General features: G+C 37.2%; 1 protein-coding gene and 1 long non-coding RNA gene across 6 annotated transcripts in view; one reads left to right on the top strand and one right to left on the bottom strand.

The window, feature by feature from the left end:
- Nucleotides 1-19,982, top strand: part of arap1 (ArfGAP with RhoGAP domain, ankyrin repeat and PH domain 1) — a 70,376-nt gene that overhangs the window by 1,607 nt on the left and 48,787 nt on the right. For 3 of the 5 annotated variants that reach the window (XM_023351122.1, XM_023351121.1, XM_014470361.2), the window contains exon 2: nt 13,263-14,397. In XM_023351122.1, coding sequence (XP_023206890.1) covers nt 13,370-14,397 — 1,028 coding nt within the window. In that variant the 5' untranslated portion in view covers nt 13,263-13,369. Of the gene's footprint in view, nt 1-13,262; nt 14,398-15,745; nt 15,826-15,924; nt 15,971-19,982 lie in introns of those variants that run through there. The other 2 variants (XM_023351123.1, XM_023351124.1) reach the window with 2 other exon arrangements.
- Nucleotides 999-18,855, bottom strand: LOC111611962. Its single transcript, XR_002754321.1, has 3 exons — nt 18,779-18,855; nt 6,598-6,653; nt 999-1,498 (listed from the first exon to the last, which is right to left on the bottom strand). It is a non-coding gene; the product is annotated as an uncharacterized LOC111611962 (long non-coding RNA).

Below are 19,982 nucleotides of genomic sequence, written 5' to 3'. Positions count from 1 at the left end.
TAATCACCTATTTATTTAAGTCAGCTTTGTGACTGTAGAAAAGACCTAAACATGCAGAACAGCAGGTCTTCCAGAACAGAGTCAAAAACCACTGTTGTAGGTCAAAGCATGCACTTGATAGAATGGCCCAGTCAAAGTTCAGGCCTAAATTCAATTAGCAATCTAGGCCAAGTCTTTGAAGTTGCAGTATACTCTCCATCAAGTTACCTGGAACTATCTTGTTAAAAAAGAAGTACAGACATTTCAGTGTAGATGTGCAAAGCTGATAGAAACCCAAAAAGAGCAGCTGTAATCACAGAAAATACTCAATATGAAGTATTGAGTTAGAGGCTTAATACAAATGTAGCCCCCAATTTTAAAAGTTTTTACTCATAAAAACAATCTTTACAAATCTGTGCACCTCTTTTCCTTGTCTTTTACTCTGCTTTTTCACCACATGTGCCACTTTTGTGTGTCATGAAAAACTCTAAAATAGAAAAGCTTGTGGCTGCAATAGAACAACATGTAAAAAAGAGTAGAGATGTAGTTGACATACAGGAAATGAAGAAAGTATTTTCTCACTCAATATTAATAACGCTATTTTCTGTGTAGCACATTAGATATGATTCTGCTGTTTAAAAAAACACAGCCAGGCATAATGAGTTTTTAAGTTTATTGCACTTGAGATAAAAATAAACATGAACTAGTGAATCATTTTATGACAGACTTGTAAAGTTAACTACCAAACAGAATTATCACCCCACTGACCTTTTTTATTTGCGGTAACTGAAAACTGTTGATAAGGAAGGCTATGACTATCACACGTTTTGTACAGGTGCAAACCTCAGAAACCCATCATGCAGTGCTGCAGGTTTTGGTGTATTAGGACATGAATTCTTTGTATGGCTTCCTCCTCCATTATATGTTGAGTTGAGCTCAAGACTTGACTTCTTGTTACTCTTTAAAATATGTTCTTATCTTTCTTTTTTTTTTTTTTTTACTCTATTTTTCATTCCGCATCCCTCTGTCTCAATCATCCATATGATTACTTCTTTCTGAATCACGCCATAATGAGGGGAGAGGTGAAACGTTGTACAGGCAGCCTGTTGTCCGGATTAATAACAGAATGATATGAGTTAAAATGAGCCCATTTGTGCACAGTGTCTCCTGAGTACAGTGTTCTCATGTGTTAGCCCGGTGTTATCCAGGAAATGAACTCTAGTTGTTTAGTGTGTACTTCTTGCAAAACAAGAAGATTAGTTTTTGTATAACAACAAAAGTTGTTTTCCAAGCACTAATTTATTTTAGAAATTGATCATTCCAGAGAAATCGATCACCCTGTCCAACTCAACTATTTGAAAACACCTGTTAAATGTAGATTGTTCTGCGTAAATTGTACGTATCCACTCATCACACAAAGCCAAACAAAGTCAGACTCAGACTGGATTTATTCTTGTGAACAGCTGACAGGTCTGTGGTGCTGGACTGTAGGGTTGAGTTAGAAACATCTTCTGGCGTCCTGAAAAGAGAAGGACAAGAGCATTTGTTCGCACACAAGGTTGTTCACTAGAGGATATTGTTCAGATGCGTCTCTGTACTGGCAGGAGTGAGTCACTATTCACTCCTAATTGAAAGTGGGCTGAAAGCAGCAGTGTCTCTGTTGATGGGTACATGAGTCACGTCCTTTGTGTGTGCCTGTATTCTGTAGCAGTTCTTCTTGTGGACAGCATCTTAGTAGAAACGTGAAGTAAAATCGTAAGCTGATTACTGGAACTTAGAGTGATGAAGGAGCTGAACTATGCAAAGAATTTGTAGCCAGTCAAGACTCTGTAAACATGACGTAACTTATTAAAATACACTACCAACCACATAGAGAATGCCCAGAACTGCCCAACCGGTTATTTACAGCAGCACCAGAACTGCTCCCAGTCAGGAATCTGCAGTGGTTCTGCAAAGTCACCTGCAATGGACAGAACTTCCAAGGTGTTCATGGAGAAATAACTATTGAGAGATGCAGAGTAGAGGTTGAAAAATACCAGGATGCACAAGTGAAACATGGGCTTTGTGAATGTTTTATGCTGCTGTGGTACTTGTGGCTAAGATTTGTTGATGGTCGATCAGTTTAAAACCGGAGTCAGCTGTTTACTCATGACACTTCAGCTTTTTTATTGTCATTGAGCAACTAATTCATAACAGTTACCTCTAACATGTATCCTCAAGCCAAACGATAATGGTTGATAATGAAAAGTCTTATAAAAAAAACATAAAAATAAATACAACATAGCCTATTTGTTTTCATAAAAAAGAAATATATAAGGTGGATATTGTTCAGCATCCTAAAAGACGTGAGAATAAATGCTATTAAGTTGTCTTGGCCACAAACAGCTCATCACTATCAATACATTTATTTCAGCTAAAGATAATTTGAAAATCAAGGACTAACTAATGTTTTAGTCACAAGTAGTGGGTTGAATTTAAAGTCAAAGTGAGCGAAAACCTATTTTATTTAAAAGAAATTCTCAGTTTTACGCAATTATAACAGGCAAAATATAGTGTATGGGAGCCACATATACGAGATGGTTAAAGCTTATGTTCAGCTGCTAAACAGACAAGCCATTTGTAGCTTGAAACGTTTTTCTTTTCCGTGTTGCTTTCCAAACAGCTGATTTCCTTGTAAGCAAGGAAGAAGAATGGTAGGGCGGGGTGATAAAAACTCCTGTTAATCTGGTACTTTCTCTGGTATCAAGGAAAAGATTTTAAACCGTAGGAATAGAAGATTTAAGCAGTTTTGAAAATGCAACTTAATAAAAATCTTGGTGTACTTTGATAGCAAAAAGCAGTTGATACATATTAATCCTCTCATTGTTCCATGAACTCTGTCCTGCAGTCCTTTTTAGCTTCATCACTCTCATTGCCAACTTGTCTTTGATTCACTCCACTCCAACTTCTTCCTTCAAGGAAGTGAGACTTTAGACTGCTAAGTTAAATTTTTTTAAAATTTATAAATTTATAGCTTTTTACTAAGCTTAGTTACATTTGTCATTTTAGTTTTGATCAAATTTTAGTTGATTTAATCTTATGTTTTTGTCAACAAAATTTACGGTAAATCATATCAACTAAGGCACATTTTAGAGGAATGCATTTTTATTTTCTATCTGTATTTCAACTATGTACAGGAAATCTTTTACTTCTGCAGCTCAGCATTGATGGGAACAGAATGACTGGCATGCTTTAGACTATCGGGTTTATCAGAATAACAGAAGAGAAAAGGAAGAATGAGGAAAATGTGGGTTTAGTTCAACAAATGGCGTTGCAGTTGCATGTTTTCCTAATTCTGTGCAATCCAGATTTGCACAAACAGTTTTAGTTCAGCCAGTATGTTGCTCACATTTTAAACCCACAATGCGTGTCGAAGACTTCTATTAGAAGGCATCAATCTTTTATCTTAACCCACTTTTTAATTTCCTGTTTATGTCATCTCTACTGTTGCACAATTTTAGAAGTTGCTTAGTTTGTTAAGGTTAAAGTTATGATCTGGGAGTCATCTCCCCATTCAAAGTGGTCAAACGTTTAGTTAAAAATCCACCTGTTTCAATTTTTTTCTATTTTGCACTATTCATCTGATTATTTGATAAATAATAAAAAGCTGCACATGTTACATCATCAAAGTAACATTACTTTTTGATTTAAGGTTAGGTGCAGTAGTATTAGATTTTCTCAGAAATTAATTTTAGAAGAGGATTTTTGCACCTGTTTTCAAAACAGCTGCTTATAGATTTAGCTGTAAAAGTGGCAATTATGCATAATGCTAACACTGCACACTGAGAGGTAATTATTTAAACAAGCTGTGTTGAGCTATTAAACTTTAATGATCCTCACCCGCCAGACCTTTATCTGTAGTTGTCTTTAGGGAAATTGGGTTTTGAGGTTCACACTTGAATCATCTACGAATGATAGTTAGATGGGCCGATAAGGTTTTTCATTCTCTCGATTTTTATCAGAAACCTGTAAAAGGATGTTGTGGCATGTTTCTGAGTATTCTCCAAGCTGAAACGGTAGAAGGCTGATCAAAAAGAATCATAGACTAAGATACAAACTAACACTATAATTGTGATGAGAGGCACAAAGGTCTTTTACTATAAACGAAAGATACACAAAGCAAGAGACCTACTGAAGCTCTGCTTCTTGTTTCTGTTACAGCATTCTCTGTGCTATAACTCGTTAAGATGCAGAACGAGAAGTAACAGCAATCCTGAGAAGTTCAATGTATTTATTTTAGGAATCAGTTCATCGTGTAAAGGCACTTGAAGCTAAAGTTAAATTTTGCTTTGCACTAGCTAATATTCACCTGATTTTGAATCAATTTGTGATGTTTGATTACCAAAGAGTTTTACAAAAGAAAATCTTTTGAAACTAAAAGCGAATCAAATGCAAACAAGATCAGATGAGGCTGTCTGACTGAATAAAACCTTTGTCTTACCTTTGCTTTGCAAAGTTTTCGTGCATCTGCAACTTCTGTACATTTTGTCACGTTACAACAGCAATTTTTTCTTGTATTTTATTTGGATTTTATTTGCTACAATAAAAATGACGCATTGTTTTAAAATGTAAAATGCTTTTAATTAAGTGTTGTGTGTTTTTCTATTTAACTCTATTTACCCATGCCTAAAAACAATCTTTGGTATAGAACTAACATTAGAAGTTACCTAATTAACCTGTGAATTACTTAATCTCAGTACAAACACAGCTAAATTGAGGAGGCCTTATAGGTTTGTTTGTGGACAAACATCATGAAAATCAAGGAACACAGCAGACTGGTCATAGAGAAAGTTGTTGTAAGGAGAAGTACAACTGAGAGTTGGGTTATAAAACATATCCCATCATCTCTTAGAGCAGCACTTTCCAATTTATCACTTGAACATGGAAGAAGCTTGTGAAAACCTATCAAGATGTGTCTTCTTTACGGCAAGGCCTATTACATACTACACTTTTTAGATTTGTAAAAAAAAATTGATAACCACGTTATTCACTACTTTGTGTTGCTCTGTCACATAGTCCCCCTGAAACACTGATGCTTAAGGTTTTAATGTGAGAAAATGTGGAAAATATCAAAAGTCATAAATACTATTGCCAGTCGATGTATGTTTTAGCTTTCAAATGTGAAGTAATGTTCTGATGTTTCTGCAGTTGACTTAATTTTGAGTGACGTAGGACCTATTTATTATTTACTATGCTTTTATTGTGCTGACAATCATGAAGTTTTTTTTGTATATTATGTTTGTTTCTAGAAATATGTTACTGATTGTCTGAAGATGAAAATGCTCCTTGTATGAACATAAAGCATAGTAAATATAATAAGACACATTATTTTTTGTATAGGTTTTATAAAGAGCATGTTCAGTATTGGTCAAATGTTTTGGGTTACCCCAGACATCTTTAAATCTTAGCATGTGTAGTGGCCAACAGATCTTTCATAAGTACCACTGCTCTATATAGTATATCTAAACCAAGTGATGTAAATACACGTAGAACCCCTGAAATCTATGAATGTAGCCTATATCTGCCTTTCACAGTCTTATGAAAATACGTAGGGTTAAAAGGTGTAAGAAATAATAATGAAAAAGTTCCAGTGGTGTGTTAAAATGTTAAAATGAAACAAGGTCAAGGGTTATTGTGGCTGGGTAAAACCACACTGAAACTCTCAGACACCTGCCTTAAAAGACATATAGCAAGGAGGCAGGAAAAGGGTAAAACGTTTTGTTATGAAGATCAGGTTTATTCACAAGGTGTAGTCTTCTTTCCTTTGTCACTGGAATGTAAAAAACACCAATGCAAATAGTATCTGAACTGGTACACTAATAAGGTAACTGAAATGGAGAAACAGAAGACAGAGCGTTACAGTTGTCTTTCTTTCTGAGAATTTTAAAAAGGATATGAGACATGAACCACAATTTAATAGGAATCCTGTCTCTCACACATAGTATGACTAGGTTAGCGCTTGTTTTAGAGCATGAGCCCAGTCGAACAGCGGACCCCCACCATGACTCCCTCCTTCTTGTCAGTCTCGTCCTCTATCCCAGGCAACAGAACGATCCATTGTGAGGGCAGTACAGAGAGTCTGTTTATTGCCAGGTCTATGTGGGAGGGAGAGGGAGACGTACAGAGGTGGGGAAGAGTTGAAAAATGCAAAAATAAAAAAAAGGGGAAGTTTTAAAATACTGAATAAGAGATTAAGAAATGAAAGTCAGTTTGGTTTGGTTAAAGGTTCAACAGCTACTTTAACATACCGAACATATTTAAGCAATCTATAGCAAACCCAAATTTCTTTCCTTTTGGGAAGTTAAGAAAATAAAGGTAGAATATCAAGAGTTCATACTGTTCTCTCTGACTCCCTCCGGTTTGCAAAACAGCAGTAATGGTGTATTAATGTTGAGCTTGAAGTGTGTATCGTTAATTGGTTAAATAGTATACAAAATATTTGCTCACCTCATCCTTTGTCTTACTTATTTGCAAATATAAGTTTTTAGATTGTTTATTTAGCTTAAATGCTACTCATTGACCCTTTTGTTCAGTACACAATTTAAATTGGTTTTTAACAGAAATATTGAGTCGTCTCACCAAATGGCAGCATGCTTTGACGACTCCTTGCATCCAGCCATGGCAAAGATGACGTTCTGAGGTTCAAACCAGGCATCACAGTGGAGAAGAAAGGGTATTTCAATGACTTGCAACAGTTCATTTCTGTCTGACACATTGATATGTCCAATAAAATAGTCAGTAAGTGCATCTGGCAATCCATTTGTGAGTCACTACAACACTTGTGGCTCTAAGGCTCTTGAAACAAATCAAAACTGAAAAACTATGATCTACAACTAACTCAAGTCAGTTTTATACTTGCAGCAGGCTGTGATGAAACATTCACAGCTTGTGAAGTTTATCAGTTTGGTAAAACAGCAGTTTTACCAAACTCAAACCCCAATATATAGGACATCCCAAGTTAAAATGACAATGTTTCTCACACCTATCTGCCTTTGAAGTTAAATAAAATGCCTAGCTTCAAAACTTTTGTCCACTTGTGGGTCACACCTTTTGACCACTTAATCAGGTTTGAATCTTTCAACTTGTTACCAACCTACCAGTGGACTGGATGGTGGCTGGTAATTTTGCTCTTCCAATATTTGTTTTACTTTTCGTAAGAAAAAAATAGGAGCTTTATGCGATTCCTGTGAAAGATCTCTGAGTTCCTGATTGCCTTGGGGTTGTTTTGTACTTGGTTTAACAACTGAAGATTTAAAACAGTTTTATAGTAGTGTTTATATGCTTCAATAAATCACATTGACTAGGAAGTTGCTTAGTTATTTTTTATTTGACCAGCATTCCAAATCTGTCATATTTTATAGCAGTTGGTTGACCTAAATAGGGATTATGATGAGCAGTGGCTGGGCAGAAGATGCAATAGTAAATCTTTATTAAATAATTTACAATTAAATTAAAATTCGTGTAGGATTTGAGCTTTTTAATTCACATTTATCTCAACTATTCATACAAATATCTTAGTACACATATTAAAACTGACATCTACTGGTGACATGCAAGAGTATGAAATGGTTTGTAGATATAAATTTAATAAAAAGGAGAGATGAATGTGATGCCACAACATTGACATGTGAATGACCTAATTGACCTACAGTGACAGTGGGCATATATAGAATCAAAAATAATGCAGTAAGTTTGCAGCAAGTAAATATTTCAGTTTGAATGACAACTAAGAATGTCGGTGGTAGCCAGAATCAAAAGCCACAAAATCTTTCGGGCAATAAAGGTAGCCAAGCTTAATTTTAAAGACTCCATAATCACAAACTGAGAACTTTACATGCTCAAGTATTAAATATTGTCCATTCTTGAAGGAGATTCAATTTATTGCTTTATTTTCTTTAATTTTCTAAAGATTGAGATACATGCTTCTTGTCTTGACTTTTTGCTTAGTATCTAAAGAAGAAAAAAAACATTGGCTGGCTGCAAACATTCAGACATTTAGTAAGAAGGGTAGAGGCCTAGGCATTTGACATATGTTGTTTAGGTTTTCTCACCCACTAGAAAAGTTCCTAACACTTCTCAATGCGGTTCACAGTCAACACCCACACAATAAGAACAAAACTGTAGGTTGATTAAGAACTTTAACAAACTGCTTTTGTGAAATATCTAATTCCTGGTCAAAGATGCTGTGTGCTAAAATATTAATTTTAGACTTTGCATGCTCGGGTGATTGTGAGTAACTTGCCAACGACTGCTGAAGACCAATCATACTGTAATTGATTGCATGAACAGTTTTGAAGTTCCTCAATTCAGAGAAAATAGGAACTGCGTTCTATCAGAGAGCTGACGGCAAGAGACACTGTCCCTGTACACTGTGGTCTCTGCTTTAGTAGAGAAAACATTAGACAGGAGATGATCATTTAAACACTGTCACACAATGACAAATGTTTATTTCTGACACTGGATAGTCCTGGGCTTTTGTGCTCACTCATATTTATTTTCTTCATTGTCAGCTATACATAGTTTATGTTTTTAGAATCAGTTCTCACCTAGGATTCTCTTAGAAATAAGGATGGTGAAAATTTGAGCTCTTTGCACTTTCTGGATGACATAATGTTGATTCTAGTTCAGTGCTCTTACAGATATACTCAGGTTATTGTGAGTGAGTTTCCATCGTAAACTAACTTATCTACCTTTAAAATTATAGCAAACTAAGTTAGGTTATATGCAACACATTTGTGGGGGAAAACACCCACACTTTTCCGACTGAGATCCCAAAGTTTTGCTCAAAAACGGAACTTCCCCGTGTATTGCACTGCTGATAATTATGTCGCTTTAGTTGTGCCACCAGTCTGAGCACACAGTGTAACTGATCTGAGTGCATATATCAATGTGTACAAACAATTATTTGTGGTCCGTGCAATTAAAACTCACACATGCTCACTCTAAACGTCCATGTACTTGCAAGTTTGGCCTGATGAAGGCAATAGTTTGACCAGTTTCGCTGGCTAAGATGCAGTACACCCGATACTGTAATGCACCGCATATACTGTAAAGAGTGTGGGAACATCATGGATGGCAAGAATGCATTTGTGACTGTTTCTGATGCATTCTTACTGAACAAACGTAATACATCTATAAAACACATGAAATGCCACATCTGCCCAGGTGACCCTCTCAGTGCTGCCATTCAGCGGCAAGCAACAGCAGATACATTGTCACACGAGGCTGAGATGATAATCAAGTTAAATGTTGCTTACGATATTGCAAAAGAAAAACCTCGCTTACGAAATTCAAGAGACAAATTATTTCTTGTGAAATAATTTTTCGAAAGAAAAACTGTTTGAATGTAGTGAAATGTTCAGTTTGAGATGTTAAAAACGTTGAACAAGATCACTTAAAAATGAGAATTATTTTATTTCATGATGCATTTTGTCTTGTGAACTTTTTAAGTTTAAATTTCAACAAATTGAAGCACTTAAGCCAGCCAGGTATAAATTCAGCCCCTTGTTCTAAACTTTGCTTCGTACAGTGGGCCTGGACTCTAGGCTATTGAGAAACAGTAGCTTCCTTGAGGCATAGATTCTGTTGACGTTTTAATGTCGCTAATGCTAAATTGTTAACATTTGTCCGTGACACATGTAATTCGCCAGCTCAATGCTATGAAGGTTACCAGACATTGCCTGTGCCGTAAGCAATCATCCTCCACTGCAGAGACAGACGTACCAAGCCGAACGAGATGGCTGTTATTGTTAATTCAACATCAACGCAAATTGAAAGGCTCCGTTCATTTCCTCCATCACCAATGCTAAAACCACAGGCAGACTACATTTCTAAAACAGCACAGAACATCGTCATCGTTCACAATTTTTCTTCTGTTCGCTGAAATTCTGCCCAAGGCAATCCTTGTAAACAAGAGAAAGGCTAGACTGTGATGTAAGCGAGATTTGAATCGAGTGGAATAGCGCAGAAAGGCAATGGCCAGACTAACTTTAAACACTTTTTTAATTTTATTTCACTGCAATGTGCTTAAATAGAGGGCTACTGGATTGTTTCTTTTTTCTAAAGATACATTTTTGAGCTGGCCCAAATAACTGGGGAGAAGAGAGTCTTGGCCTCCTTGTTTAGGTCGCCCATCCAGAGTGACCCAGACCCTGATCAAGCGGAAGATGATGGAGGGATGTAGAATTTGATTGCTGTCTACCATTTCAAACCCTCCATTTCAGTGTGCTGTTGTAAAGGTGATGTGTTAGAGATTTAGGTTCGAAAGGAAAATACCTATCAGATGAAATTCTCATTGGGTTCTTTTCCACCAAATTGGTTCTAGTGCTTAAGTGATATCAGTGTTTACTGACACGTTGTTGTGTTTCGACTGTTGTGAGCTCTACCTCACACCCTGAGAACTGATGCTAATGTAACACCAGTTTGTTGGAGGACCAGTAAAAATAGCTGCTATCACCAGAAGTGAGAGGCGGGCTCACACGGAACAGCAACCGATGAAATCATTGTGAGATCCATGTTTGAAACTCTAGTTTCATGTCTAAAATAATAAAACATAAAAACTCTATGCTTCAAAAGGTAGTAAAATGTTGGATTAACATCAGCATAACACAATCAGACTTCTATGCTGTGTCTTACAACTGTTGTTTTTTTTCCCCTCTTAAGTCATATGTGACAGTTAAGAGGGTCAGTCTGCCACTTAACCCTGCTGTACTTACAGGACATTATTTTCCATTGATAATAAATATTATGACATGACATCAGACCTACATAACACTTTTACTAGGACACTCAAAGACTCTTTACATGAAATGAAACCTATCTACCACTGTTGTCACTGTTGCCCCAATAACTATTACCACCATAATAAATAAAGATGTCAGATCATCTTTTTGCTGGAAAACTGGGGCAAATAATAATTTTTTTTGCAGTTAATGTGTCTTAATGTGCTATAATCCTTCACAAAAATAAAGAATAAAACCGGGAGGACCCAACATTATCTCGGTAAAACCTTAATGACTCAACGATATTGTTGCAACTTAGCTTCAGGTGATGGAAAAGCAAAGCAGTCATTCTGCAGATCTACTTAAAACCTGGCTCTATCACCAGCCCTGGTTAAGGACTGGTGATAGAGCCAGTCACTTTGTCACCAACAACAATCACTTTGTTGGAAAAGCCCTAATTCATTGTTGAGTATCTTTGTGAACATGTAAGAAATCACCAAAACCATCCATTTGTCTTTTATACTTGTATTCAGTTAAGAACCCTGTGTGCATGGAGGGGAAACAGTGTCTGTGCCTATATGTGAGGAAACCAGCAGTTTCCCCTCGTTTCAGTACGTGGCTTTCAGATAAGACACTAAACGCATCAGGTGTTTGTATATTGATTTGGAAATTTTGGTACCTTTATATTGCCATATTTATATTAAATATAAATGTGTTTAATGGGCTGTGAGCTGCCACATCAGCCTTGTTAATCAAGGTCACACTTTGATATAAGGTGATTGATATTCCAGGACTCAATGCATGGCAAGGTGAATAAAACCCCAACTGAAGAGAAAGGGAGACATAAAATGCAAAAGAGTACAAAAGAAAAGGGCCTGTGGATGCTGAGAACCAACTAAGTGTGAGTTATAGAGACGTATAAGGACAAGTTACCGGATCAGTGAGGACATTATTTGTATACCAGTTATGTCATTCACACTTCCTCACATAGTGCTCTGTAGTAACAATGCCAAATACTGAGTATATGTTTGCTTCTCAGGGGTAGTACTTGGTAAAATCACAAATTTTGACGACAGTTTATACATGCATGTGGGCAGACCAGTTTAATCTGACAACCTTATTTGTATCACAGGAAAGGAATGTAGGCGTTACAGTGTGCCTTCCTCAACTGAAGACGTGCTGATAAAAATGACAGCCCCCATCAAGGCTTTAACACAACTTCCTCTTTCACTAAAGTGAGACTTTTACTATGCCAGTTTATCATTAATCTTTCACAAAACTGTCTGCACTATATTTTAAATAAAATGACCTCTAAGGGCAGTTTTTACAATCTTCATTATCATAAATTGATGGTCTGGATACAACAATGTTTCATCAAGTTAGCAACAAAGTTTGTTTACCAATGTAAAGTTTTAGAAAACACCATTGCCATCATTTGGTTAAAAATGTGATTCAGGTTTGCCGAAAGGACATGGTTGAATGGAGCACCACCTAACATTTCCATTAGTAGCACCTCAATTTCAGGAGAACAAAACAAAAACCCCAGACAGTTTTGTAAATTTATTCCTGAGAAAAAAATAAATTGGAATGATGCATTCATTATGGCAGTGCAACAGCAAGAAACACATACAAAGAAAAAGATGGGAACTGATTTAAACATTCGTGGATTTGTCACAACCTTCTATGAACATTGCTGTAGAAACCCTATTTAGGTACAAGTCTTTCAGCATGTGGTAAATACATGTCATCCCGGCTTTATTTTACATTGACAACAGGCTAATGTGTAGTTTTAAATTACTGTAGTTACCTTTTTGTGGTTTTTGCATCTTACTAAGCTCAGTGAGAAATAAGTAAGCTGATTATAAATTAACAGTTTACAGAAGCAGTCACATTTCTGCTTTACTTGAAATGATAAACATAAAAAAATTAATCAGGATTTATTGAACATAGGGATCAAATAATTAAATTATTTCTTGTGAATCCTAAAACAAGTGTTGGATGTTTCTGTGGGTGAAACTATCTGTTCTTTCAGTCTCGATACATAGAAAAATGTATGTGTTGAGGGGCTTCTTAGCCTTAAACCAACTTTAATAAATTGCAAAAAATCTGTTTCTGTGGTCGTTCGTCTGTTCTCGGAATTTGGGATATCTGAGGTCACTTTGTAACTAATTTGGTGATATGATCAAGGCTGATGACCCTTTTGTTCTTCACCTTGAACTTTCTGGGGTAGATTCTTACATATGCTAAAACACATCTCTGGGAAATAGAACCAAATCTTATACTTCTTTCTAAAAAATATGATGACTGGACATTCCTAGAGTGATTATACTTGCCTGCAAGTAAATGTGTCACCTTCAGGCATCTGCAATCTATATTCAAGGATGAATTTGCTTTTGACACATCCACAAGCTTTCACCATGTTCTTTGATGTAGATAGTAATGGTTTAAGCAAAATAAAAAATCCTGAAGCTGCGTAATGTGGTTGGTTGCAATTGACATGTTGATGTTTTCTTTGTTCCACAGGCTGCAGAGCCATGGTCTGAATCGCTACGATCAGTCTTTTGCTCATGAAAGCAAACTCACATGGCACGTTGACCCTCACACATGCTGCAAACACATACTAACAAGCCATGTCTCTGACCGAATCCAGTGCTAACGTGAGTGACTGGCTGAGCACGCTACGTTTGGAGCAATATGGTGAGGCATTCCAGGAGGCCGGGCTGACAACTTTACAAGACTGCCAGAACCTCACGCCAAATCAACTGGACCGGATGGGCATCAACCTGCCAGGTCACCAGAAACGAATCCTGGCAAACATTAACAAAATGACTGCTAGTTATGATGCATACTCTAATGTTATAAAGCCAGAGGCGTCTGAGCAGACCGGTCATCCTGAAGTTAAAAGGAAAGAGAAGCCTGTGCCTGTTCCCATGCAAAGAAAAGTAGAAGAAGGGAAAATGGATGGCGAGATAATAAGACCTACACCCAGGGAGAGAGACAAACCAGTCCCCAAGGAGAGACATTTGTCTAATATACAAGACAACAGTAATAGAGAAGGAGAAACTAAGCCTTTTCCTCTGCAAAGACACTCTGCTCCTGTAGGAGGAAAGGAGGAAGAGAGGAGTAGAGCACCGGATGAAAAAAGGGCTAAGCCTGTACCCAAGGAGAGGACAAAGTTTCGTTCTAATTCTTGTCAGCCTACACCCATTGTGTCTCCACTGCCTGATACATCTTTACCACCTGTTCCCCCACGCAGCACACCTAACTGCCCCCCACAGCCCTTCATCTCATCCCTGAGTTCCTCATCTCCTGCTCAACACTCTATCTCTTTGAGTTTGGACAGGATCGTTGTGGTACCTCCAGAAGTAAAGTGCAAATCTTCATCCCTGATATCTACCCCCACCAGCACCCTTGTTTCCACAGAAGCACCCCTCCAAACTCCCAGCATTCAGTCGACCACACCTAGGCCTAATTCATTACCCATACAGCCGTCTACCCCATCTTTCGGTGGGGATGAAGCCAGGAAATCTTCTCCCATCTCCTTAGCCTCCGCTCCCAGTGAGGACAAAAATGTTCCACCTCTTCCTCCAAAAGCAGGCTCTAAAGGCCCACCACCAATCCCACAGCGGGTTCCTCTGCAGTCTCCCAAAACTCACAGGTGAGGTTTTCATAACATCCTTAACTTGAGGCTGAAGCGCATCATTACCAACATAATACCATTTACATGTTGGTATTAAGCAGGTGTTTCTAGGTGCAACAAGTAAGGGTCATTGAGGTTTGAAAGTAGTAAGAAACCATGATGTTTGTACTAGATGATATCTTAAAAAAATCTAGAGGTATAGAAGAAATGTAAAATCACTTGATTTTGGATAGTCAACTAGCTGTTTAGATCAAGAAGAATTTGTGGGTGGAGTAATGGGAAATAAAATCGTTGGCTGCCTACATTTGTTAAATACACATTTCAGCATCTGAGATAAAGTAAAAGCAGTTTAAAGTATTTGGCACATTTGTTTGTCCTGTTTTTCCCCTAGCGTAAAATAGGAAATGTAAAAAAGCAAACAAAAAACCCTAAATTTTTATTCCTAATATAATATAATCATTTTTTTCTCTCTACCTTACTCGTTTTTAATTAATTTCCTATCTAATTTTAGATAATGTTGTCTTCAGTGTTTCTAGGATGCTCTTGGAGTCAGACCGGTCCCTCAGTAAAATGTTACAGCTAGCAATGCAAAAATAAATAACCAACCAAAAATGAATAGTAATCAGATGGAGTTGCTGTTAGAGACTGTAATTAAGAGTTGGCATTTAACGTTGTTTGAGCTTTGCTGCCACCTACTGGCATAATGGAGACAGTGCACCCTTTGTCAGCTTTAGACAGTGCAGAATATTTGAAAATGTTACAGTGCAGTTCATAATACTTCCTGAAAGTAAAATTAGGCACTTCCTATTACCGATTGACTGTAGCACGCTGACTTAGTGAGTTAGTTGAAAGTACACCAGTGTAACCAGTTCATTCTCTGATTTAATGTTTCTCCTATTTTTCCAAAGAGCTGTGCATTGGGGGAATAAACATTGAAAGTTCACAAAGAAAATTCTGTCTTTTGTTTTTAGATGTTTGTGTAATGAGTGTACACTGAGTGGTGTTTACAAATCCATATTTCACTCTTAAAGCAGAAGAGCAGGTTTTTTTTTTAAGCCAGTTTTATAGTATTTTGTTTGCATGTTTTGTAGTGACGGCACATCAGATAAGAGAATCTCTCATTTTTTCTTTCACCTCATTTGTAAGGGAAAGCTGAAACTTAACATTGTTCGTGTGCTTGCGGGTTGCTTCAATTGTGACTGACACACATCTGTGTTTTGAAGGGAAACTAGCTTTAGAAAGCGTGAGGAAGTCACAATGCAGAACAACCAGCAGCAGTTTTTAAGCTCTTCTCCTCCCCATCACCCTCTCACATCAACGGTGGGAGAAAGAGAGAGTGAGAAATATAGATTGAGAAGTCTAAAGTGTTTCTTTTTTTTCTACTGGGGGAGTATCTCTGAACTTATTGCAGCCCTTGTCGGAAAACATTCACACGCTCTCTTGATGGTAATTTCTTTCTTCCTTGTCAGTGTGGCTTTCTGAACCCTCCCATTTTCTGGTCACCAAGTCATTTCCTCCTGCTTTTTTGATGTGTCTGTGTTTAAGATGGTATCATCATGGAAGAGGACTCCTCACAAGCATGTTGTGGAAGGTAATGTTTATTTAAAACATGTTTCTGCATGTGTTCGGTCTGTGGTGCGTTCAGGTTGGGTTTTTTTTTGTTTTTGTTCTGGTCAACAGAAACGGGTTTAGAGTTAGAGTTGCGTCAGTCTATAAGTTAGTTTTATCTTGAAAAGAGTGTGAAGGTTTTCATGGTTTTTCGGGGGACCAGATCCCTTGTTTGATTCTGTCTGGCAGTGGGAAATGTATTCTGAAATAGCAGCATTATTGGTGTTTAACCTACAGGTCTGCAAAGAACAGAAAACAAACATGGAATTTAAAACTGGGATTTTTGTTTTTTTGCTGTCAAGCTGCTATAAGTACGCTGTTGCTTATGTATTCTTTAAAGGTTTGTTTTCTAGAGAAATATTACGAATGCTATTTATAAATGCACCCATTACTGAGCCGCTGTGCTACATTTAGCTTGCTTTTAACATCGAAGGTTGCAGCAAGTGCACTTGCTAATTTAAAAAGCGCCCCTTGTTTGCCAAAACCATTGTCAGAGTTTTTCAGCCGTTGCTTCGGCACAGTTATTCTGAACTGCCTAAAAAAAACCTCTAAAACTTAAGCGTGGGAGATGAAAAGAAACGGTTATTGTTTCTTCAGCCTGCAGTCATCGTTGTTCAGAACAGTTTGAGTTAAATATAGAGCAATGCTAGCAAACCCCACTCAGCATTCTTCCTCTGAGAAAAAGAGGGAACTGGGGCCTGTTTCCCGTCATTGTCCGTTTTTTTTCTGGTGTTCTGTGGCTTAATTTAAGAAAGAAACGCTAAGGAGTAATTGCTGTGTATGATGAGTAATTTAGAAAGGCAGGGTTGTGTTTCTGAGGTTCTACTGAAGTGCTATTGGGTTAAAAAGGATTGCCTCCTCTGGGGTAGAAACAGCACAGCAGTGACAAACTTGTTTTTCAATTTCTTACTTGTTTCACTTATTGGAACATATCAGCCATACATTTCAGTCTATTTAAATACAAAGTAGTGCACAATTGTAAAGTTTAAGGTAAATTATACATGATTTTCTTTCAATATAAAAAGTTTGTGGACCTTCATTCAGCTTCCCTGAGCCACTAGTTTGTAGAATTACTCTAACATTTTGGTTTATGTTTCAACTACCTGCACACATGAAGATAATTAAATATCTCCCTTTTGTTCTTTAAAAATAGTCCAAGGTCATTCACTTTGTGAGTAGGGTATCTGTATTTCAGTATTCCAGATTCTGAATTAGATTTTAGCAACTCTTAACAAGTGAATATGTTTAAATCTAAACCGTTCCACAGTAGGTCAGACGGTATGCTAAGTTTCTTTGTCCTGTAGAATGGTGACCCTTTACATGTTTTGCTGTCTCTGAAAGGGTTTCTTCCAGAATTACTGTATGTTTAGTTGCCTTGTTCAGTATCCTTGCTGAAGAACAGCATCCCTACAACATGATGTGCTCTCCACTTTGTTTTGCACTTGGAGTGGTACAGTCAGGGTGTTTGTTTTCCCATCACTCATAGAGCTTTGCATATATACCATAAAGTTACAATTTAATCTCTTGTAAACAGAGCGCTACTTTTCTATCGTACCAGATATGTAAAGTGCATAAGCAATAGTAATCCTGTCAACAGATTCTCCCTCCTGGGGATCTTTGTGGGTTAGGGTTCCTTTCTTGCCTATCTGTTGAAGTTGATCGCAATTTTATGGCAGGTTGGCAGTTGTTCAAAACTCTCTTCATTAAGCAGACAATGTGTACGTAGTCAAAGGGTATTAACACCCTTGCATGGCATTATAAAAATTATATTGCCACCATTGAATGCCACAAAAACCAGTTTTTTTTTTTTTTAGATTGACCTATGAACAGTTCATATACATATCAGAATATGAACCAGGGTGTGTGTGGTTTATTGTCCTAGAGCTGGTTTCTAGTGGTGATTAAATAGGCTTTGTAATTAGATGAATTTTAATTGTACATTCTATTCTGTGGCATGTGATGGCCTAAAGGGAAGCACCTATTGTTTTTTATTAGCAGACTCAACAGCTAATAGGGATACTGAACTAAATTAGCAGACTAGACTCTGCAGTTCTTTACTTTCAGTACAGAACTGCAGATTTTTTTATTTTTTATTTAGGTTTGCCTGTAGTGGCCTTTATTTGAAAGTAGTTTGACAGGAAGCAGGGTAAGGACATGTGGCAAATGTCACCAGGCCGGGAATCAAACCTGCGACCACCGCCACTAGGAATAAGGCCTCAATATGTGGGCTGTGTTTTGCCCTTGCGCCACCACAGCACCCCAGAACTGCAGATTTGATGACTTGGGAACATTGAAGAGTTGACAGTTATTATAAACTGGATTTTAACATACTGCAAGAGAAGGGGCAAAAGAGGAACTTTCACAATAGTGGACTGACAAACATCTGACTGAGTGCAATTCTTATTATAACTTTGGAACTTATACAGTGAGACAATAAGTTTTTGATCCCCTTTTGATTTTCCAAATTTGCTCACTTAAAAAAAACAGTCATTTTAATTTTTGTACAGAGATACAGAAAAAAAATGATGAAGTTTACATGAAGTTGTTTGACTGTATAACTCAGAACTTGATAGAGAAACCTTTTTTGGCAGGACAATCAGACAGACATATTCTGCAGCTTATTACCAGGTTTTGATGCATCTCAGAGGAGATTGTGACCCAATCTTCCAATGCATCCACTTCTTATAGGATTAAAATCTGGAAACTGACTTTAAAGAAGGCCAGTTATGTAAAAATTACTTTTTTGAGCTTTACACTATGTTAGAATGTTGTACTACAATCAAAAACATACCTGAAGTGTTGCTTTGATTCATTTATGTGTGTTTGAAGAATTCTTGAATCTCCTCTGGCAGTCATTCGAGTGTGCCTAAAGACTTGCTCCAACAAGGATCTGTTTACCCCAGACGCCTCCTTTTATGGAGGCATTTTTATAACAGCTGAAGGTAACATAATTACTTGATTGTGCTATAAAATTATACTATGTGCCTGGAAAATGCATACACATCAAGTTATTATCAAGCTGAAAGACTCATCCATGACCTATTGTTAGTTTCCTCATCTTAGATTTTACAGACTTTAGTCCATTACGCTGTCATTGGTCACCAGTGGTGGTCTTGGTAAATATAGTCACATTGCCGTCATATTATAAATAAACCCCCTCCATCACTGTGAGCTGATTTCACAACATTTTTCATGATCAAGCTCACCAGCCAAGACCTTGCATGAAGTTCCAGATTGGGGTTGACTGATGGCTAGTTTAGATTTCTTCTGTTCCCTGTTGTATAGAGCATTCAGCTTTGTTTTATAGAGGGTCCGACATTCACTAAGTTTGCGGAAAAAGTAATGAGACAGTGAAGTCATGGGAAATGTTACTTACTCTTTTCTGACAAATATAGTATATTTTATACCCTTTATCTTAAAGTGTGGGCACATCTGAAGTGTATCATAATCTCATTCGTCATGGATCTCATGGAACCTGAAGTTTCCCAACAGACGCTTCATTTTCTTTATAGACCCGCACAAAATAATGCTCTCAAATACGCAAACACACATGACAGTATACAAACCTGTGTGGAATCAGCTGAACAATCTGACTATTAATTATTATAGCCTTTTTCTCAAGTAAAAGTACAGCTATTTTGTTCCTTGTGGATTGCTGGGATATCATGACACAGTGAGGTCTTCTGCTAGACTCCTAAAAATCAACTTGTTAATGTTAGGTGATTTCTTATCACCTTTCAATAATAATATGCATCTGTCTATGGCAGTGGTTCCCAAAGATTTTCTTCAGGGCCCCCCCAGTGGTTCCCAAAGATTTTCTGGACCCCCCTATGCATTACAATAAAATCCCCCCAATAAAGAAAAAAATATCAACTGGGCACACACATCATTGAACCAGACATAAATCTATACACATATTTTGTTTTCAAACGCCACTGAAGTTTATTTCACACTTCAGGTTGCAACAAAACACACTACAAACCCTCTTTACCATG

The sequence above is a fragment of the Xiphophorus maculatus genome, chromosome 18 (assembly GCF_002775205.1).
Source record: "Xiphophorus maculatus strain JP 163 A chromosome 18, X_maculatus-5.0-male, whole genome shotgun sequence".
NCBI classification, from domain to species: domain Eukaryota; kingdom Metazoa; phylum Chordata; class Actinopteri; order Cyprinodontiformes; family Poeciliidae; genus Xiphophorus; species Xiphophorus maculatus.
This window is presented reverse-complemented; position numbering and strand designations above follow the sequence as displayed.